The sequence below is a fragment of the Quercus lobata genome, unplaced genomic scaffold, assembly GCF_001633185.2.
Source record: "Quercus lobata isolate SW786 unplaced genomic scaffold, ValleyOak3.0 Primary Assembly Scq3eQI_214, whole genome shotgun sequence".
In the NCBI taxonomy this organism is placed as follows: Eukaryota; Viridiplantae; Streptophyta; class Magnoliopsida; order Fagales; family Fagaceae; genus Quercus; species Quercus lobata.
Genome location: NW_022154877.1, coordinates 7,620 through 30,590, shown reverse-complemented (window position 1 = coordinate 30,590; position 22,971 = coordinate 7,620). Strand labels below are relative to the sequence as shown.

Below are 22,971 nucleotides of genomic sequence, written 5' to 3'. Positions count from 1 at the left end.
TAGAATTCCCTTTCAACCGAAGATATGATCAAAGTAAAGATTTTTTTTTTAATTGAGGATGATAGTTATCCCTTAGGCAATGTTGAAAATGAAACACTTAAAAACATATTATAGCTCAAATTATGTGGTCTGACCAATTAAATTTCATGAAATGGGCAATTTTAAATTTCATCAATGATGAGCTTTCCTTTAAATGTGACTAAACTGTTCAAGATATCCCCATAGGAAGCGCATAACTTTCTGCTTAATGCAATTTTTGTTGTCAACGTGTTGTGAATGTTAAGAAATAAGCATATCCGAGAGCTAAAGGAGACCAATTCTGTTGTAGTAGCAAGGGATATCCAAAAAGTAAATCTCTCTCACAATAAGGCTTGGGAGGTAGTATTGCACAAACAATCTTTATCTCTCTCTCTCACATCACAAACTTTGTGCTTTGCATGTGCTGTTCGTAAAGGACCAAAGTGGACCTAAAAGGACCAAAGTGGACCGAATAGAACCAATGTGGACCAAATAGGACCATTGTGGACCTAATAGGACCAAAATGGACCGAATAAGACCGAAATGGACCAAACAGAACAGAATAGACCAAAGTAGACGTAATAGGACCAAAATGGATTGAAAAGGACCGAAGTTGACCGAATAGAACCAAAGTGAACCAAAAAGGACTGAATAAGAGCAAAGTGGACGGAATTGGACTGAATAGACCAAAATGCTAGGCCAGCGTGGCTCAACAGAAACTTAGTAACAATAAATACTACACTTGAGCTTTTAGATATACATTGCATGAAAAAAATTTATTTTAAAATTTATAAATATTTGCCTTTAGACACCTAATGTTTTTTTTTTTTATATGTTATTTCCAAGAAATATAAAAATTATTGTTCAAGGATTTGAATTTTATTGCTTTTTGTTTTTTTTTTTTACCTGTGCCACTCCTTATTTGTTTATTTATTTATTTATTTTTACATATATGTTATGTGCATGACTCCAGTGCAATATGCGGGGTTTTTATTAATTAGTAAATTAGACCATATAATATGATATAAAAAGTTAACCTAAAGTATAATTATTCAATATTTTGAAACCATATGGTTGAAAGAGAACCACTCAAATTTGTCAACAATCTTCTGTATTAAATTTTATTTTTATAATAATTAAAAAAAAAAGATAATAATATTTCTATAAACATAATTTTGTGAATTTCACAACTTTCATATGACAAAATATATTTTCAGTACTTCTAAAATGCTTGAATAGTTGAATTTGCAAAAGGTGCCCTTACAAATTAGAGAGGAAGAAAAAGCTTCTAATAATCAATAATTGTATCAACCAATAAACAACTTTTGTAAAATTTATTTTAAATATTCACCAATAAATCGGTAAGAAGTACCATTACGAGATTTTGGGTGATATTCATCACAAAGAGTAGGGATGTTTGGACTCCATCAAGTCTAGTAAAGTTTTCAAATTTGATATAGCAGTGCAAAATTCCTCAGTAATCTTGGCAATAGTTTATGGACAAAATTTAGGTATAGTACCTTAGATGTTATTTCTTAGGTTCCCCTCTTAAGATTCAATCATATGACTACTTAGCTAAAAAATAGACTTTCATCTCATGAGAAAAATTCCACATAACAGAATTTTTAGAGAGGAACCTAAGGAATAGCACTTAAATATTGTACCTAAGTCTTGTCCATAGTTTATAGAGACAGTAAAGAAGTGCTTAATGTCTAAACCCTTTTGTGTATTGGATTCACATTTTTAAACCCCTTAGTTTTTTATTGTTATACCTTAATTATATGTACTATACTTGATTACTTATTTAAATTACAAAATACTTCATATTAATTTTCTTTACACAAAAAAAAAAAAAAAAAAAGGTTTTTGTATTAAAAGTGTTTCTTTTTCTCTTAAAATATTATCTAAATTTCCATTTAAAAAAATATAATTTAGTATAAAAGTGCTTAGCACTGCTTAAATTTTATTAAATAGAATTTTAAATGTTCAATGTTAAGTGAACTCAACCCGTTTAAAATTCAGTTTCAAAGTTTCTTCTCATCTCCGTAAATTAAAACCAAAACATACCAACCACAGGTGACAAATCAAGAAACCATGTACAGAGTACACTTCTCTTTGTGAAAATTATTTGATAGAGTAATCCCAGATACACAACAATTGAAAAGTGTTAAAAGATACTACCAATTTTACAAAATAAGCTTACAAAAACTGACGTGACAATAAATGTCAGCAATGGGTTTCTCAAAAAAAAAAAAAAAAAAAAAAAGAATATGTTTAAATTATTTTTTAATAATTGGTGACATCAGATTGTAAGTTATGTACAGTAAAATTAGTAATATCCCCAATAAACAATTTTCACTTTTTCACATTAGTTGAATTGAGGTATTATTACTGGTTTTATCAAGATCCTTCACTATCATCATTTTTTTTTGCACTTTAACAATTGTTAACTTTTTGCACCTTTAGTTTTATTGTATTTGATGTGAGAGCTTCTGAAAAGCTAATGCAGATCAGCTTAAATGCTGAAAAGTGAGCTGGTGCATTCATTCTTTCGGTACCATGTACATTACCAACAGCAACGGAATTTAGTTCCCCCTCTCTATGATATAGTGAAGAAAAAAACTCTATGAAGAAGTTGTTATATTTGTGGCATAATTAAATGGTTTTGAATTTGCTGAAGAATAGGTAAAAGAATCATAGCAGGAACAAAGGCAATTACCATCTCTATTTTTTTGGGATAAAAACTTATCATCTCTCAACTGGTGCTACATGATCCAATCTTCCATCTCTCAAATTACCATCTTTCTGTCATTTAAATGTTGGAATTTGGTTGGGGTCCATCAAGGAAGGTTCGTTACTTACATTTTCTTTCTTGCGTTAAAACTGTGAAATATTTATTTAAATTAAAATCTTATTAATGCAATCTGTAATTCTGTATATTGCACTCTACATTTTGTATATATCAGTATAGTGTATAATTTTTTTTTTAATCTGGCTAACAGTAAGTGTAACTGACATGTTGATGGTCTAATTTTGAAATCATTATCAATGAAATAGATATCAACCATTTTTTTAAAATAAATATGTAAATAAATAATCTTGAAATCAATTCTTTTTTTCAATTATTCCAGTTGTTTGGGTGACAAATAACACATTCATAATAATAAGCGTGAGCTGGTGCTAGCAGTGTAGACTCTTTTATTATCTTTTTGTATCCGTTGCCTGTGATGGAAAGTATAATAGCTTCTGACAAAGCTAGTCTACGATGTAATAAACTTATTAATTATTAAGTTTAATGAATATTCCATTACTGACCAAAAAAAAATAATAATAATAATAATAAGAAGAAGAAGAAGAAAAAGAAGCGTGAGCCAAGAGCTTTTAGTTCAACTAGTTGGCATCCAGTATATCCATGAGATCCAAGATTCAAATCTCCCCTCCTTTTTGTAACAATTGAATTATTAATAATAAACCACCTTATCATCTCTACTTTTGAATATTTACCTATGTAAGTATCATAACGGCCTAGTATTATGTTATTGTGTAATTATTCAATACACCCAAAGCACAATAAATGCATGCTCTCCCTCTCACATGAATATAGTAAATCACAACATGATTTTTTTTTTTTTAGACAAATTTCAACATGAATTTAATTAATGAGACTTACTTTCTTTTTTTTTACTTAGTAAGAAATTCCTAAATATAAACCTAGAGAGCAGGAAATTATTGTGCTCCAGGATCACTGAATAATAATTATCCGTTATTAACGTGGTACTAAATTGATAACAATTGAAAGTTAGAGGATTGAAATGTCAAAATTGAAAATTAGAAGATTGAAAAAAAAAAAAAAAAAAAAAAAAAAAAAAAAAACTGAAAAAGTAGATGGCCAGCTTTGCATTTTTTCTTTCTTTTTATTTTTTTGGATAAATTCTACAAACCACCCTTGAGGTTTGTGATAATACCAACTAAGTCAAAAACATTTTAAAACCTACCAATTTCGTCCTAAAAGACAATTTTGTCCCTAATCTTAAAAAAAAAAAAAAACGCTGTTACTTTTTTTTTTATTCTCTTCTTCCTCTATCTTTTGTCTCTTTCTTCTTCCCCTTTCTTCTCTGAATTCTCCATCTCAGAACTCTCTCTAACGGAACCTTAGTCACAGCGAAGAGCCCATGACTTGATCACCGGCATCAACAGCACCACCACGCAAGGTCTTCCCGATTCCCACCGCAAGATTGACCCCATCAGCGCCGTCAACGGACTCTCGCCCCTTCTCTCTTAAATCGGAACCCACACGGTGGTGGTGGTGCTTCGATCTAGATCTTGCCTTCAACGGAGGACTCTCTCATCCTCTTTACAGCGCCGTTGTGGATCGTGGCACACCATATCACGAGGTTGACAGTTGGGGTTGTGTTGATTTTGTATTGTTTGGTTGAGATTTTTACTGGTTTTTTGGGTGGGTTTTTTTTTTTAAAGTTCAGGGACAAAATTGTCTTTTAGGACGAAATTTGTAAGTTTTAAAATGTTTTGAACTTAGTTGGTATTTTCACAAACCTCAAGGGTGGTTTGTGGAATTTACCCCTTTTTTTATTTTTTATTTTTTCTCTTGGAACCAGATTTGGGGAAATTGGATTAGGATTTTAGGGTTTCTTCGTTGATTTTCGATTCCGCCATTGAAGGCAAAGAAATCAAATCCATCACAGTACAACACAGCTACAAATCTCAATGGGGAAGAACGAGTTCCTAACCCCAAAAGCGATCGCGAATCGGATCAAAGCGAAAGGGCTCCAGAAGCTCCGATGGTACTGCCAGATGTGCCAGAAGCAATGTCGCGACGAGAACGGTTTCAAGTGCCACTGTATGAGCGAGAGCCACCAGCGTCAGATGGAGGTCTTCGGCCAAAACCCGACCCGAATCGTCGAAGGATACTCCGAAGAATTCGAAAGCACTTTCTTGGACCACATGAAGCGTAGCCACCGGTTCAGTCGCATCGCCGCCACCGTCGTTTACAACGAGTACATCAACGATCGCCACCACGTCCACATGAACTCGACCGAGTGGGCCACACTCACTGAGTTCGTCAAGTATCTCGGTCGAACCGGCAAGTGTAAGGTCGAGGAAACCCCTAAAGGTTGGTTCATTACGTATATAGATAGAGATTCGGAGACTTTGTTCAAAGAGAGATTGAAAAATAAGCGAATCAAGGCCGATTTGGCTGAGGAAGAGAAGCAAGAGAGAGAGATTCAGAAACAGATCGAGAAAGCCGCGGAGTTATTCACCGAGCCTCCGAAGCCTCTCGAGGCTGAACCTGTTAGGGAATTGAAACCCGAAGCTGGTGTCAAGATCGGTTTGAAGCTCGCATCGTCGAATTTGAAGCCGAAAGAGAGGGGAGAGGGTTCGAAATTGGTTTTTGATGAAATGGAAACCGATAGCAAAGCCAGTGTGGCGAAGACTACGAATAATAATAATAATAAGTCGGTTTTGGGGGAGATGATGAGGGAGGAGGAGATGAAGAAGGAGAGGATTAATAGGAAGGACTATTGGTTGTGTGAGGGAATTGTTGTTAAGGTTATGAGCAAAGCTTTGGCCGAGAAGGGTTACTATAAGCAAAAAGGGGTTGTGAAGAAAGTGATTGATAAGTATGTTGGGGAAATTGAGATGCTTGAGAGTAAGCATGTGTTGAGAGTTGATCAGTTGGAGCTCGAGACTGTGATTCCGCAAATTGGGGGACTCGTGAAGATTGTGAATGGGGCGTATCGTGGCGCGATTGCCAAGTTGTTGGGGGTTGATACGGAGAAGTTTTGCGCCAAGGTGCAGATAGAGAAGGGTGCTTATGTTGGTAGAGTGCTTAAAGCTGTTGAGTATGAGGATATTTGTAAACTTGCCCAGTGAGTTTGATTAGAAAAATGATAAATGGATTATATATTGGCTATGTTTAGTTGTTTGTCAAAATTTCATTCTGTTAAGAAACTTTAATCTGTTGAATGAATGTATGACGTTTCTTGTGTTCTTAAATATGTATGTTTCTCTTGGATACTGTTTGTGAAGGAAATAATGGAGAACCCTGTTTTAGAATTCATTTAGTTTCCTTAATTAGATATCTGATAGAATATCTAGCCTTATAGAATTATTTTTAAAGAAAACTAATTAACAAGGGAATTTAGTATGTTAAAAGTGGCAGTTTTACGAGTAAGTAAATGTCCAATCTTGTTACTCCATATTTTGTAGATGGAAAATTTTCGTGTGAACTGAATTATGTTTATAGAGTTTCTCAGGGTTTATCTATGTGTGTGTGCGCGCGTTTGTTGTGTGTTTGGGGGGGGGGGGTGTAAATTACAGTTAAATATTAAAATGGCACCACAAAAAGGGCACAAGGTGACTGTTTGGACAACTTGAGGAACAAGGTTGAGAGTAGGAAGGACCAAATGGAAGAAGACTAGTGCATTTGGATGTAGCTTTTCGCTGAAAGTTGGTTAAAGATTGAATCTTAAAAATCTGTACATAAGCAAATAATTTAAAAAGTTAAAAGAAAAAGTTGTTGCCTAACAAACACTTAGGGCAATTGGATGAGAGAACTATATATGAGGTAAGGAATCTGATATCAGAAATATCTTGTAATGTCTATGAATTATTGAAAATGAAGATGATTTGCTGTTTTGTCAAGGTGCAGCAGGGCAGAGAGCCACTTGATGTCAGCTACTGTTCAATCACAGTGGATGGTGGCTTAAATGATGAACTTTTACCACAGAGACTTCATAATCTTGCTAGACAAAGAGAAGAGTTGCAACGGATAGAGATTGAAATTAAAGCCCAGCTAATTTCAAGATCTGAGATGGTGGAATTGCAAACCACCTTTGATGCTCGGATCAAAGAGCATGCTATTGCCACTGCAAAGCTTCAAGTATGACTTTATAATTGGATTTAGATTATAATAGGTCTGCCATAGGAGTGCAACTTGATTGAAATTGTTATTGTTAAGTAGTTATAGAAAGTAACATCAAGCAATTAATGTCATCATACGTCAATGTGACTACAAAATAAAGCTGGCGTGACCGAAAATAAAGCTGGCGTGACTGGTTTTTCGTGTGAATTATTACGGGGATTCTTTTAAGCTAAAAGAAATCATATGTTCTTTTGAAATTACATGCTGATACAGGCTTTGATCTCTGAGACCAAATTCCCTAAATATGCTTTTAATGGCCAGTCAATGTCATGCTTCTAAATGTGGCTTTATTTGGGCAGGAGCAACTCCGCGAAAGGGAGCAGGCTGTACATGAGTTGGAAAGGAAGATGGAAGAGAAAGATAGGGAGCTGGATGCAATCAAATTGGACAATAAAGCGGTTTGTTGAGTGCTTGCTTACTTTTGATATATTCTCTATGCTGACGAATGACCTATTTTGATAAACTCTGAAATTACTAATATTGATTGGGTTGACTGGGCAGGCCTGGGCTAAAGAGGACCTTCTTAGAGAACAAAATAAAGAACTAGCACCCTTCAGGTATGAATTTGCATGCATAACCCTTTTTCTTCAAGTTGTAAGCGTGCATGTATGTGTGTGTTTTATGCCTTTAGTCCTTTCCTCTTCAAGTATATCATTTTTTTTTTGGTTCAACCTCAACACTCGGTTGACTATGGGCGTTTACTTGAACAAGAAAAAAATTTCCATATATACTATTATGATTTCAACAACAGTGTCTTAATATATTGCTTCCCTGTTCTATTTATTGCCATTATTGAAATTAAGGTTTGAACCTTTTGAACAAATTTGGCTATATTGCTTTCTTCTGCAGAAGAGAGTGCGATCATTCTGAAGTTGAAAGAGCCCAACATATAAAACAGATGCATGATCTTCAAGAACGTATTCAAGAAAAAGAGAGAAAACTTATTGAGTTGCAGGATCAGGTTTGTTATTTGCATTTATGTTGTACTGAAAGGCATCTCTAAATTGCACACATATGTTGAATAAATCATTGTTTTCTTATTCAAATTTACCTAATATTAATAATAAATGTTATTGTTTGGGAAATGTTACCATTGTAATGATAAATTATCTTCATGTTTTTTTCCCCACTTTCCCTTTTTTATCCTCCTGGAAATTATCACAGGCTTGGTATTGTTTAGGAGGTTCATTACCTGATAATGATCTTATCTTTCAGCATAGGGTGGCTCAAGAAACCATTCTTTATAAAGATGAATAGTTGAGGGAAACCCAAGCTTGGATTGCACGTGTCCAGGAGATGGATGTCTTACAATCAAATACAAACCATTCATTACAGGCTGAATTGCGAGAACGAACTGAACAATATAACCAGCTGTGGCTTGGTTGTCAAAGACAGGTAAGCTTGCTTTGGGATTCTATTTTTTGCACATTTATGGTGTGTTGAATTGAGAATTACAAAGCAGTTCAAGTGTGACCTGCTTTGGATTGTCAAAGACAGGTCGTCTTTTTTGTAGATGAACTTGCACATATAAATGTACACATTCTATACTTTTTGTTATTGACTTTAAATCTGATCTCCGTGACTGAACTTTCAAATTTTCTGTACCTATCTTTGCATTTCTCGGCAATATTTAGGTCAATTGATGTTGACTAACACATTCTGCACAAAATGAAATGCAATGCTGTTTAATTTCTCTTAAGTTTAATCTGTTTGTTGTGAAGATTTTGAGTTCTTGTTTTCCTTTTGTTGGGGAGGGGTGGTATTTCACACTAAGATTATCATTTTTATTATTGTTTGTCTTTTGGGTTATTTTATGTCAGTTTGCAGAGATGGAAAGACTTCATATGCATACGATACAACAGCTTCAACTTGAGCTGGCCGATGCACGAGAAAGGAGTGGAACATATAGTGACGAGTCACGTATATCCCAAACAAATTCAAAGGATGTATCTCAGTTTGGACAAAGCAATGGAAACCAGCTAGATGCAAATGGAGGAGGTGGCACATCAGGCGGAAATTCTGGGGTCCTTCCAAATGGGAATTCTGACAATGTCTCATCTTTTGCTTCAACTGGCAATGCACCAGCCCAGGTAAATTGCACTTCTAGGGATTGTCTTTCTTTATTTTTCGACAATTAATAAATGTGTACATTGAAGGAAAACCTGGAGTATATAAATATGCATGCAAAAGATTCACCTAAAGAATACATGCCAAGTTCAACCCAGTCTATGGAATCTAAAAAAGAGACTGGATGCAGCCAAAAGCAAGCATGTACTCATACAATGATCTCAAAAATAAAGACTTAAGCTATATATCATGGAGGTTCCACTCCATTAAATGTCTTGTCATTTGTTTTTCCAAAATAGTCCACATGGTACATAGAGTAGCACGTCAAATTGATACCTTGGGGCTTTGAGCTTTGAGCTTTAAGTGTGCTTTTAACAATGGCTACAATCATATGCATTATGCTACCATTTTGGTTTATAACGTGTGTTTCTAATTGTACCATTTCATTCATTATTTTTTTAATTTTTTTATATTATAAATTTAATTAATTTAATTTAATTTTTTAAATATTTTAAATTTTAAAATTTAAAATTTATAGGTGTCATTTCATTCTTTCTTTTTGTTGCTATTTTGCAATTGGTTCCTTCAATTTATTTTGCTTGTTTTTTTGTAGGAATGTAACATTCTTTAAAGTGGTATGTTTTTGCCTGAGTTGACTACAATTATGCTTTGCTTGAGTTGGCCATAGATGGGTTGGCCGCATCTTTCTGCCTATCCTATCTAAGACCATATTCCTTAATTAACATGTTTTTTTAACTACTTCTATTAGTGTTATTTTAGGTCTTCTACATTTTTTTGTTCCCTCAACTTGAATCAAATCACTCTTCCTCACTAGTGCATTAATTGCTCTCCTTTGCATATACCAAACCATCTCAAATGATTTGTTATTTCCTTGAATTTCTACTTATCCATCTTAATATTCTCATTTCAACTACGCTTATTTTATGAAGACGTGGTTTCTTGATAGCCCAACAATATATATAAATATACACACACACATATCTATATATATAATTAGAAAGATACTATTATAACTGAAAACTATTAATTTAAATCATAAATATGGAAGAAAATGAAATATGTTTTAGTTTGTTTCATAACTAAATCCAGCGTTGTGCAGAATTCAAAAAGGCAGCAAATAAATAAAGCTAAATAATTGAGACTATGGTGGCCGGATATCTAGTGATTGATCAATGCTTTGATCCTTTAGTCTCACTGGGAAGTTAGTTCTGTAGTTTGATTAGCAATAGAGTATATAGAGATAGAACAGAGAGGGAGAGTAGGGAGAGATGACAACATTGATGCTGATTGACATAGAATGGCATGTGGGTGTGGTTTATTACAATTTTATAAATGTAATTTGAAGGAAATTTATGTTATACGGAAATATCTATGGAATTATATATTATAAAATTGAAATACTTTTTTTTCATTAATTTGTTACTTCAGAAACATATCTCTGGATGTTCAGTGGATAATTTATGACAATTTAGCATATATGGCACACACGTACACATGTACATATGTATGTATTCAACTGGTTTTTTATTTTTTCAATTGGAAATTGGGACTTAGTTGTGGATTCTCTGTTTTGGAATACAGTTTTGGTGAAAGGAATGATTTTTTTTTCCCATGGATTGGAAGTGGAATGAATAATTTCAAATATGTTTCCATAGCATTTGATGTTCTTTTGTGTTCACTTTTAGCCCGATCATGTTCCTGGTGTTCCAATTGCTCCATCCTCTCTGCTCGGAATGCCTACATACCTTCCACCTGGACAAATGACTGCTTTGCATCCATATGTTATGCATCAACAAGGGGTTCCCCATTCTTTGCCATCACATGTTACTCAATCTCATATTATTATTATTATTATTAGATCACATGTATTCTATAAAGGTGTCATTCGACCTATATATTGGGCTGGGGCATGGATTTGCATGTATAATAAATTACATGGGTTTTAACTTCTATCCATAATCCCAAAATTGTGTATTAATATTTTTATTCAAAAATATGTTGATTTTCTGACAAGAATTTTGTAACTCAATTGATATTTAATAATTTCATCTGAAACTTCAAAATTGAAATCCATCTCTAGCAACTAAGGAATTATATTATATATACTCTTAACCAAATATGGAATGTAGGGCAATAAACGAGTCAAGCCAAGTCAAGTATTAAAAGTTCAAATTGTTTATTTAATATTTTTTTTTTTCAAAACAAGCCAAACTTGAGCTCATTATATATCAAACAAGATTTTATGCTCAAGTTTTGCCCATTTTCTTATCGAGCAAGCTCAAACTTGTTCACTAGTTACTTGATTGACTTACTCTTTCTATTTATATTGTGAAACTATGACTAAAATATTTTATTTATTCACAATCCCATGAATTTTTATTATAAATAGATTGTATATATCATTAATAAACTACAAATAATAATTTAATATCATATGAACCTATTAACAAACTTATACAATCTAATTTCAAGTCTATATTAATATATTTTTATACAAGTATACATATAAAATGTTATATTATATATAGTTAAATCGAGCTCTCATATTAACGAATTTATTCACGAACACACTATTATGTTTGAATTTGACTTATTTAATAATCAAGTCTAAAATTGAGGCTTAAACTTTACTTGTTTTCTAAACAAATAAATAGAAGTTTACTTGTTTTCTTGAGTCAATTGTTCACAAACAACTTGGTTTATATACAGCTATATGATGGGAAGGGAAATTTGAAGAGTAGACAACAAAGGCAACACTTGTCTTCACTCTTCACATCTCTTGGCCAAATTTAATAAGGTGGGACCTTTGGTGATATGTCCCAAGCTAAGTTGTTAGAGGTTAGAAGTTAGAAGTTAAAACCTGGCCCACCAGTGTAAAACCCTGGTTATAATATAACTTAAATTGTTATTTCCAAGAAATATAAAAATTATTATTCAAGGATTTGAATTTTATTGCTTTTTTTTTATTTTTTTTATTTTTTTACATATATGTAATGTGCATGACTCCAGTGCAATATGCGGGATTTTTATTAATTAGTAAATTAGACCATATAATATAATTTAAAAAGTTAACCTAAAGTATAATTATTCAATATTTTGAAACCATATGGTTGAAAGAGAACCACTCAAATTTGTCAACAATCTTCTGTATTAAATTTTATTTTAATAATAATTTAAAAAAAAAAGATAATAAGATTTCTATAAACATAATTTTGCGAATTTCACAACTTTCATATGACAAAATATTTTGTCAACACTTCTAAAATGCTTGAATAGTTGAATTTGCAAAAGTTTCCCTTACAAATTAGAGAGGAAGAAAAAGCTTGTAATAATCAATAATTGTATCAACCAATAAACAACTTTTGTAAATTTTATTGTAAATATTCACCAATAAATTGGAAAGAAGTACTATCAAGAGATTTTGGTTGATATTCATCGCAAAGAGTTGGGATGTTTGGACTCCATCAAGTCTAGTAAAGTTTTCAAATTTGATATAGCAGTGCAAAATTCCTTAGTATTCTTGGCAATAGTTTATGGACAAAACTTAAGTACAGTATCTTAGGTGTTATTCCTTAGGTTCCCCTCTTAGGATTCAGTCATATGAGAAAAATACATTTTCATCCCATGAGAAAAATTTCACATAACAGAATTTTAAGAGGTGAACCTAAATACTATACCTAAATCTTGTCCATAGTTTATAGAGACAGTAAGGAAGTGCTTAATGTCTAAACCCTTTTGTGTATTGGATTCACATTTTTAAACCTGTTAGTTTTTTATTGTTATTCCTTAATTATATGTACCATACTTGATTACTTATTTAAATTACAAAATACTTCATATTAATTTTCTTTACACACACACAAAAAAAAAAAAAAAAAAGTTTCTATAATAAATGTGTCTCTCTCTTAAAATATTATCTAAATTTCCATTTTAAAAAATCTAATTTAGTATAAAAGTGCTTAGCACTGCTTAAATTTTATTAAATAGAATTTTAAATGTTCATTGTTAAGTGAACTCAACCCGTTCAAAATTCAGTTTCAAGGTTTATTCTCATCTCCATAAAATAAAACCAAACATACCAACGACATTTGACAAATCAAGAAACCATGTACACAGTACACTTCTCTTTGTGAAAATTATTTGATAGAGTAATCCCAGATACACAACAATTGAAAAGTGTTAAAAGATACTACCAATTTTACAAAATAAGTTTACAAAAACTGATGTGACAATACATGTCAGCAATGGGCTTCAGCCACCAAATGAATATGTTTAAATTGCCCATTGAATATGTTTAAATTATTTTTTAGTAATTGGTGACATCAGATTGTAAGTTCTGTATAGTAAAATTAGTAATATCCCCAATAAACAATTCACTTTTTCACATTAGTTGAATTGAGGTATCATTACTGGTTTTATCAAGATCCTTCGCTAACATCTATTTTTTTTCCCCTACCAATAGTCAAATTAACAGTTGTGAACTTTTTGCACCTTTAGTCTTATTTATTGTATTTGAAATTTAATGTGAGAGCTTCTGAAAAGCTAATGCAGATCAGCTTAAATGCTGAAAAGTGAGCTGGTGCATTCATTCTTTCGGTACCATGTACGTTACCAATAGCAACGGAATTTTGATACTTGGAAGTGCAGGGAAACCGAACCAATTGGGTATAAGATATCAGATGCACAGCAATTGTGTGCATGAGTATCACTGCTGGTGCAGAGTTTGGTTTTGAGTATAAAATAAACACTCACAAAAGTATTTTGTTTCCCAGCAAAGCAAAGGTAAGAGAAATGAAAGGGAAGCAAAATAAAAATAAATAAATAACAGTTCCAATCAGAGAATTCTATGAGATGAATGCTGACAATTTAATCAGCGATAATTCATTCGCCCACAAATCCGGTAACCATCCAAAACATCTCAATCTGCAGAGTGGTGTGTACTCTTGGTCATGAGATTATCTACTTGATTTCCATGTCTACTCCTGTCAACAACAAAAGATACTTGATAATTAAAGTACTCTAGCAAAACCAACTATTAAGCAGTAAAAACAAAACAAGTCAAGGTTGCATTCAAGTTCCTACCACAAAATACTAAACTACGTTAGGCTGACTGAATTTTGTTGAACTTTCTCAAAGTATCCAATCAATTATGGCATACACGACCAAAAATGAAATACTTGGATAAGTTGTACACGGTTACTGACATTAAACTTGGAAGTTTCCAAAGACGTGTAAAATTATTATTGCTGAATCTCTTCCGGAACACAAAGATCATGTCGCAAAAGTTGCAACAAGACAACCAGACAAGAAGCCCCAACATTAGTTTAGAAATGTAAAATGTAAAAAGTATTAAGGACCCAATTAGAAATACCAAAGACCACATCAATGCTTGTGCACATTAAGGAATAGGGGTGGGGGCTCTATAATGACTTGCACATTAATAGATCCAGATATTGCAGCAGCCCACAGAACGATGGGGCATCAAATTTGGGCCATTTACCTTAAACAATCTTTTGGTAGAATCCAATACTTGCATACATTGGTAGATGAAAAATCTTCAGAATCCACCAACAAGCATGTAAACCTCAAAGACAAAAATGTCTTTCCATAATTTTAATTATTTAATGTGTAAATGATGGCTGATAGAAACAATACACTGCACCTCTTTTGATTTTTAACCCCTTGAATGCAACACAAGCAGGTATTAAAATAATTGATTATGTAAGGCTAAGAAAATAACATATTGCAAACATAACAATTCGGCACGACTATCCAAGAAAATGTTGCAAATAAATGTCAAAGTAAGCATACGTACTATCTTCTTGAAGTAAATGCAGCACCAGTCATCCTGTCAAGTTAGGACACAAATAACTCAATAAGCTTCAATAACCATGTGCCCAGGCATAAAATTAATAAACTGCAGTTTGCTAGAATATTTCAGCCGTACCTTCCCTGCTGTTTTCCAGCAAAATTCAAGTTAGCTCTCCCATTAGCTGAGCCCACGCTTTGGGTACCACTCAAACTTGACCTATCAAGATTTGATCCATTCCCAACTGTCAAAAACGTAGACTGCACATGCCTATTTTCAGGGCCATTCATTTCTCGAGGTTCTTTAGATTTGCTCAAAATTTTAACATTCGTGAGACCTCCAGGAAGACCAAAATAAACACCATTTGATTGCTGATTCTGGACCGCAGAGAACTGTGATGGCTCATCAGTCTTCACACTTTTTGAATCAACAGATGGAACCTTCTTCAGTCGGTGAGATTGCGCCATTGGAGTAACAGCCACAGAAGGCAAAAAAGAGGAGTAAGGAGAGGATGCCGCAGCAGCTGCAGCAACTTTGGCAACAGCTGCTTCAGCTGCTATCATTTCTTGTGCTCCATCTCGAAGCTGAATATAGTCGCCCTCAATCACAAAAAACTGATCACATTTCAAGGTTCTCAGATTAATTATACATCTAAATAAACCAATAGAAAATAAAAATGCGAGCGTGTACTCTGAAATTCCAATGAACTTACTTCAGGGTGACCAACCACAAAGTCATCAAGCTTTCCATATTTTCTTTTGTAATCATGCCAGTGTAAAGGTGCAAGCATCTTGCCCAGCCTGTTTGGAAGCTGTCTCAACACAAATAACAAATCATAAAACTCACCCAAAATTAAATAAATAAAGCCTGCACACTACAATGGACTAAGACTACACACTAACCGTTGAACTGATTCGAATTCGACCACCAGCAGGAACTGTGCGAACTATGCAAGCCAACAGTGATCTTTCATCAAGAAGAGCAGGCTCTGAAGTCTTTCCCACTGCCAATGTATTTGCCTGTCCGGTTGAAACAAATGATTCAGACAAAGCTGCACCAGTGGCATTGTTTACAGAAGTTTCACTGAGATTAATAGAATGGCTTGAAGTATCAGATGCTGATGTGTTGGCAGCAGAAGCTGGTTGTTCTGCTGTGAAAACTTGGCCTTCTAACCCATGATTAGTTGGCGTTAGAACATTCTGCTCCTGTGACAATTCAAGTACAAGAGCATCTTAATCACTGCCAACTTACCTGCTGCTATATAGAGTAACCAGATTGACCGCATCATAACAGAAATACCAGCAACAAATAATGACAAACCTTGTTTTCACTGTTCTGCTCAAGAGTATCCAATCTTAAAGCATCACGAAATTGAGAAGAAATTTGTTGCAGGCTCTGCTCAGATTGGGGGACAACCATGTAACCTCTATCAATTGACTCAAGAACCTGAAACAAAAAATTTTGGTGGGTCCTGTCACATATTGCATACAAAGCCAAAAAACAAACTATTATCAGAACAGCAACAATTTTATTCACAAGACCTGTGCTGCTTCCACAGTGGATGACGAGATTCCAGAATCAGGCATTGCCCCTTGGCTGTTTTGAACATCCAGATAGTCTTGACGTAGACCTTGTCCATTAACAGAAATTTCATAGTTGTAGTTTGCATCTGATCTCAATAGGTTTTGATCAGTTTGGGATGGTGGAAGTTCATTATGCGCAGATATCTGTGAACCATCTGATGCAGCCTGAAAACCAAAAGGTCAATAAGAAACACATTATTTATTATTACCATAGTAATACTGATTCATAACAACAAGAACAGTAAAAGTGCTTTCATTGTCAGGACCTGTTGGTTCTGCCACTGTTGGAGGGAACCCATTGCAGGTATCGAGTGAAAATGCCCAATATGAGATGGAGTAACATGTGATGGCAAAGAATGGGGAACCCCTTGTTGATGCATAACATATGGATGCAAAGCAGTCATTTGTCCAGGTGGAAGGTATGTAGGCATTCCAAGTAGAGAGGATGGAGCAATTGGAACACCAGGAACATGATCGGGCTAAAAGTGAACACAAAAGAACATCAAATGTTATGGAAACATATTTGAAATTATTCATTCCACTTCCTATCCATGGGGGAAAAAAAATCATTCCTTTCACCAAAAATATATTCCAAAACAGAGAATCCACAACCTAGTCCCAATTTCCAATTGAAAAGATAAAAAACCAGTTGAATACATACATATGTACATGCGTACGTGTGTGCCATATATGCTAAATTGTCATAAATTATCCACCGAACATCCAGAGATATGTTTCTGAAGTAACAAATTAATGAAAAAAAAAGTATTTCAATTTTATAATATATAATTCCATAGATATTTCCGTATAACATAAATTTCCTTCAAATTACATTTATAAAATTGTAATAAACCACACCCACATGCCATTCTATGTCAATCAGCATCAATGTTGTCATCTCTCCCTTCTCTCCTTTTCTGTTCTATCTCTATATACTCTATTGCTAATCAAACTACAGAACTAACTTCCCATTGAGTCTAAAGGATCAAAGCATTAATCAATCACTAGACATCCTGCCACCATAGTCTCAATTATTTAGCTTTATTTATTTGCTGCCCTTTTGAATTCTGCACAACGCTGGATTTAGTTATGAAACAAACTAAAACATATTCCATTTTTCTTCCATATTTATGATTTAAATTAATAGTTTTCAGTTATAATAGTATCTTTCTAATTTTATATATATAAGCGTAGTTGAAATGAGAATATTAAGATGGATAAATGGAAATTCAAGGAAATAACAAATTATTTGAGATGGTTTGGTATGTGCAAAGGAGAGCAATTAATACACCGGTGAGGAAGAGTGATTTGATTCAAGTTGAGGGAACAAAAAGATGTTGAAGAAGACCTAAAATAACACTAATAGAAGTAGTTAAAAGAACATGTTAATTAAGGAATATGGTCTTAGATAGGATAGAGTGGCAGAAAGATGCGGCCAACCCATCTATAGCCAACTCAAGCAAAGCATAATTGTAGTCAACTCAAGCAAAAACATACCACTTTAAAGAATGTTACATTCCTACAAAAAATCAAGCAAAATAAATTTAAGGAACTAATCGCAAAATAGCAACAAAAAGAAAGAATGAAATGACACCTATAAATTTTAAATTTTTAAATATTTAAAAAAATTAAATTTATAATATAAAAAAAATTTAAAAATAATGAATGACATGGTACAATTAGAAATACACGTTATAAACCAAAATGGTAGCATAATCCATATGATTGTAGCCATTGTTAAAAACACACTTAAAGCTCAAAGCTCAAAGCTCAAAGCAGGTATCAATCTCTATGTACCATGTGGACTATTTTGGAAAAACAAACAGCAAGACATTTAATGGAGTGGAACCTCCATGATATATAGCTTAAGTCTTTATTTTTGAGATCATTGTATGAGTACATGCTTGCTTTTGGCTGCATCCAGTCTCTTTTTTAGATTCCATAGACTGGGTTGAACTTGGCATGTATTCTTTAGGTGAATCTTTTGCATGCATATTTATATACTCCAGGTTTTCTTTCAATGTACACATTTATTAATTGTCAAAAAATAAAGAAAGACAATCCCTAGAAGTGCAATTTACCTGGGTTGGCGCATTGCCAGTTGAAGCAAAAGATGAGACATTGTCAGAATTCCCATTTGGAAGGACCCCAGAATTTCCACCTGATGTGCCACCTCCTCCATTTGCATCTAGCTGGTTTCCATTGCTTTGTCCAAACTGAGATACATCCTTTGAATTTGTTTGGGATATACGTGACTCGTCACTATATGTTCCACTCCTTTCTCGTGCATCAGCCAGCTCAATTTGAAGCTGTTGTATCGTATGCATATGAAGTCTTTCCATCTCTGCAAACTGACATAAAAAAAACCCAAAAGACAAACAATAATAAAAATGATAATCTTAGTGTGAAATAACACCCCTCCCCAACAAAAGGAAAACAAAAACTCAAAATCTTCACAACAAACAGATTAAACTTAGGAGAAATTAAACAGCATTGCATTTCATTTTGTGCCGTATGTGTTAGTCAACATCAATTGACCTAAATATTGCTGAGAAATGCAAAGATAGGTACAGAAAATTTGAAAGTTCTGTCACGGAAATCAGATTTAAAGTCAATAACAAAAAGCATAGAATGTGTACATTTATATGTGCAAGTTCATCTACAAAAAAGATGACCTGTCTTTGATAATACAAAGCAGGTCACACTTGAACTGCTTCGTAATTCTCAATTCAACACACCATAAACGTGCAAAATAGAATCCCAAAGCAAGCTTACCTGTCTTTGACAACCAAGCCACAGCTGGTTATATTGTTCAGTTCGTTCTCGCAATTCAGCCTGTAATGAATGGTTTGTATTTGATTGTAAGACATCCATCTCCTGAACACGTGCAATCCAAGCTTGGGCTTCCCTCAACTGTTCATCTTTATAAAGAATGGTTTCTTGAGCTGCCCTATGCTGAAAGATAAGATCATTATCAGGTAATGAACCTCCTAAACAATACCAAGCCTGTGATAATTTCCAGGAGGATAAAAAAGGGAAAGTGGGGAAAGAAACATGAAGATAATTTATCATTACAATGGTAACATTTCCCAAACAATAACATTTATTATTAATATTAGGTAAATTTGAATAAGAAACCAATGATTTATTCAACATATGTGTGCAATTTAGAGATGCCTTTCAGTACAACATAAATGCAAATAACAAACCTGATCCTGCAACTCAATAAGTTGTCTCTCTTTTTCTTGAATATGTTCTTGAAGATCGTGTATCTGTTTTATATGTTGGGCTCTTTCAACTTCAGAATGATCGCGCTCTCTTCTGCAGAAGAAAGCAATATAGCCAAATTTGTTCAAAAGGTTCAAACCTTGATTTCAATAATGACAATAAATAGAACAGGTAAGCAATATATCAAGACACTGTCGTTGAAATCATAATAGTATATATGGAAATTTTTTTCTTGTTCAAGTAAACACCCATAGTCAACCGAGTGTTGAGGTTGAAAAAAAAAAATGATATACTTGAAGAGGAAAGGACTAAAGGCATAAAACACACACATACATACATGCTTACAACTTGAAGAAAAAGGGTTATGCATGCAAATTCATACCTGAAGGATGCTAGTTCTTTATTTTGTTCTCTAAGAAGGTCATCTTTAGCCCAGGCCTGCCCAGTCAACCCAATCAATATTAGTAATTTCAGAATTTATCAAAATAGCTCATTCGTCAGCATAGAGAACATATCAAAAGTAAGCAAGCACTCAACAAACCGCTTCATTGTCCAATTTGATTGCATGCAGCTCCCTATCTTTCTCTTCCATCTTCCTTTCCAACTCATGTACAGCCTGCTCCCTTTCGCGGAGTTGCTCCTGCCCAAATAAAGCCACGTTTAGAAGCATGACATTGACTGGCCATTAAAAGCATATTTAGGGAATCAGGTCTCAGAGATCAAAGCCTGTATCAGCATGTAATTTCAAAAGAAAATATGATTTATTTTAGCTTAAAAGAATCCCGGTAATAATTCACACGAAAAACCAGTCATGCCAGCTTTATTTTCGGTCACACCAGCTTTATTTTGTAGTCACATTGACGTATGATGACATTAATTGCTTGATGTTACTTTCTATAATTACTTAACAATAACAATTTCAATCAAGTTGCACTCCTATGGCAGACCTGTTATAATCTAAATCCAATTATAAAGTCATACTTGAAGCTTCACAGTGGCATTAGCATGCTCTTTGATCCGAGCATCAAAGGTGGTTTGCAATTCCACTATCTCAGATCTTGAAATTAGCTGGGCTTTAATTTCAATCTCCATCCGTTGCAACTCTTCTCTTTGTCTAGCAAGATTATGAAGTCTCTGTGGTAAAAGTTCATCATTTAAGCCACCATCCACTGTGATTGAACAGTAGCCAACATCAAGTGGCTCTCTTCCCTGCTGCACCTTGACAAAACAGCAAATCATCTTCATTTTCAATCATTCATGGACATTACAAGATATTTCTGATATCAGAGTCCTTACCTCATATATAGTTCTCTCATCCAATTGCCCTAACTTCGAACGCTCCAACTCCTGTGCATTAGAAAAAAATCTAATTAATGACCAAAAAATTCACCACCAAGCTTCAAATCTTGCTCTAAAATATACAAATCCCCAATGCTTTGAGCTCAAGTTCAACCCACCAAGTGAAAATATTACTTATAATGTGGTGTATGAAATGGGAAGAGAAATTTCAAATTTCAGACTTTCATTATTTCTGACCCAGGTAAAACTGAAAGATACGTTTTCATTATCTTTTTATTGGTAAGTTACATACGCACCCAATCGGTTTTGTGCCCTCTTCCTATAACTTATAAGGGGAGGAGATGCCAGTTGAGCTAGAGCTCATTGGCCATAACTTCGACCAAACAGCATAAAATTGTCATTGAAGCTCAACAACACAAGGTCCTCTCCTAAATTACCTCAGGGCCGCGTTTCTAACACTTTCCTTTTCCCCTCTTTTTTTTTGGTTTACCCACATTTCAAATTATCAACTCAGCATTAAAATTTCATATTCCGAATATGAATTCAAATCCCTTTCATAGTTTCGGCCCTGAAAATAGTCCAGCCAACTTAACATTATAAGATCACCAGCTCAGTAAAGCAGTGGCATTCATAGTTAAGCAACAAATTATTGAAATTAACATACTTCACCCACTGTGACAAACATCTTTAGCTCAATGCCCGTAACAAATCATCAAACTTAACTCAGTGTTTGGTTCCAGTGAAAACTAAAGCTTTTTAAGAAAATTACCATAAATAAAACACGGATAAAAGAAAAAGAAAAAAAAAAAAAAAGCAATATCACCGATAAACCCTAACCCTAATCATCAAATTTGCGTCGAGTATAGCAAAGAAAGTTCATCACTTTATTTAATCCCACAATCTAACAACGTTCAAAACCCTAAAACTCACACTCCAGTTTCCCACATTTTCCAGCTGCCCACAAACAAAAAAAAAAAAAAAAAACCAGTACCTCATCACCAGCGTTTCGATGCTCCGAGACGGCGCGCCACTCCTTGCGAGCCGCAGAAGACGACGAGGACGACGACGGAGGAGGAGGAGGAGGCATCGAGAGAGACGGACCGCGCGTAGAAGCGGAGGCGGCGACTCCGGCCGAGACCTCCATTGGAATCAAACAAAGCTCCGATACTGCTCCAACTCTCTCTCTCACTCTCTAACGCCACACACAAACCCTAGGTTTCGAAAAGAGGGGCTCCCAAAAGAAACCCTAGAATTGGAGAAATTTACGATGGAGGGACTTTTGTGGCGGTGATGGAGATTGGTGAGAGAGAGAGAGAGAGAGAGTAGTGTAAAGGGTTTTGGATTTTGGAGGGTTTTGAAGAAAGGTTTGGGACTGTAAATTATGGAGTGAGTGAGAGAGAGAGAGAGACGATTGGGCGAGTGAGAAACTTCGACCCCAGCCTAGGCTCCCGCCATTTATAGGGCTTAGTTCATCTCCCTGATGGGCTTTGTCACTGATATTTTCTCACGCTTTTTGGTGGCGCGTGCATCTTACCTTTCTTATTATCTTGTTTTTCCTTTTATCGGTTCTCGCGGCAACGCGTGTGGTCACTGTCTCTGTTCTCCGACTCACTTAAACTCTAGTACTACTCGTGGATGGTGTGGAATTGCTTGTGGATATTGCTCGAACTTGTAACTCCCGAAACTCGCAATGTGGTACGTCACGAGGGCTTCCTGCCATGCTCTCGGGTAATTAATTTTCGTTTGTTTTTTAAAATGCAATGCAGTTATTGCATTTATTTAGATGATCTATATAGATAGATTTGATATTTGTATCGATTCCATAAAGTAATTCGACCAAAATTCATAGTTTTTAAGAAATTTATGATCATTTAATTGTACATTCTGGGTAAAAATACACTTTACACTATGAAAAATAGCTAATTATGGTAAAAGTTGTGTAAATAGTTATGATCTTAGCATTGTTTTTACACCATTTACCTTTGATCAGTTGTTATCTTAGT

At 34.3% G+C, this 22,971-nt stretch overlaps 2 protein-coding genes across 10 annotated transcripts; one reads left to right on the top strand and one right to left on the bottom strand.

The window, feature by feature from the left end:
• The first annotated feature begins 4,571 nt into the window (after window positions 1–4,571).
• Window positions 4,572–11,056, top strand: LOC115973537 (KIN17-like protein). 6 transcript variants are annotated; one of them, XM_031093802.1, is made up of 7 exons: window positions 4,572–5,906; window positions 7,261–7,359; window positions 7,463–7,518; window positions 7,814–7,922; window positions 8,177–8,356; window positions 8,782–9,051; window positions 10,735–11,054. In XM_031093802.1, the coding sequence occupies exons 1-3, from the start codon at window positions 4,744–4,746 to the stop codon at window positions 7,506–7,508; spliced, it is 1,308 nt and encodes a 435-aa protein (XP_030949662.1). In that variant the 5' UTR covers window positions 4,572–4,743; the 3' UTR covers window positions 7,509–7,518; window positions 7,814–7,922; window positions 8,177–8,356; window positions 8,782–9,051; window positions 10,735–11,054. The 6 variants fall into 6 exon arrangements, with proteins under 6 accessions (XP_030949662.1, XP_030949661.1, XP_030949660.1 ...); XM_031093801.1 differs by having other exon boundaries at window positions 7,811–7,922; XM_031093800.1 differs by having other exon boundaries at window positions 7,261–7,518; window positions 10,735–11,056.
• Window positions 11,057–13,691: 2,635 nt separating this feature from the next.
• On the bottom strand, window positions 13,692–22,619 carry LOC115973536. 4 transcript variants are annotated; one of them, XM_031093796.1, is made up of 16 exons: window positions 21,960–22,619; window positions 20,966–21,016; window positions 20,651–20,887; window positions 20,211–20,309; window positions 20,052–20,107; window positions 19,651–19,759; window positions 19,217–19,396; window positions 18,523–18,792; window positions 16,708–16,920; window positions 16,400–16,606; window positions 16,179–16,304; window positions 15,761–16,063; window positions 15,571–15,669; window positions 14,997–15,472; window positions 14,865–14,897; window positions 13,692–14,031 (listed from the first exon to the last, which is right to left on the bottom strand). In XM_031093796.1, coding segments are annotated over exons 1-16 (2,613 nt in total). In that variant the 5' UTR covers window positions 22,113–22,619; the 3' UTR covers window positions 13,692–14,030. The 4 variants fall into 4 exon arrangements, with proteins under 4 accessions (XP_030949656.1, XP_030949655.1, XP_030949657.1 ...); XM_031093795.1 differs by having other exon boundaries at window positions 19,651–19,762; window positions 21,960–22,618; XM_031093797.1 differs by having other exon boundaries at window positions 19,651–19,762; window positions 20,651–20,881; window positions 21,960–22,618.
• Window positions 22,620–22,971: the final 352 nt, after the last annotated feature.

Bases quoted from the DNA above. Each gene is read 5' to 3' on its own strand.
- LOC115973537 (XM_031093800.1), top strand. From the start codon at position 4,744: ATGGGGAAGAACGAGTTCCTAACCCCAAAAGCGATCGCGAATCGGATC. The intron at 5,907-7,260 runs GTGAGTTTGATT...TTATTTGGGCAG, and splicing joins GATATTTGTAAACTTGCCCA to GAGCAACTCCGCGAAAGGGA.
- LOC115973536 (XM_031093795.1), bottom strand. From the start codon at position 22,112: ATGGAGGTCTCGGCCGGAGTCGCCGCCTCCGCTTCTACGCGCGGTCCG. The intron at 21,017-21,959 runs GTACTGGTTTTT...TCTAATGCACAG, and splicing joins ATCGAAACGCTGGTGATGAG to GAGTTGGAGCGTTCGAAGTT. The intron at 20,108-20,210 runs GTTTGTTGAGTG...TTGACTGGGCAG, and splicing joins TCAAATTGGACAATGAAGCG to GCCTGGGCTAAAGATGACCT.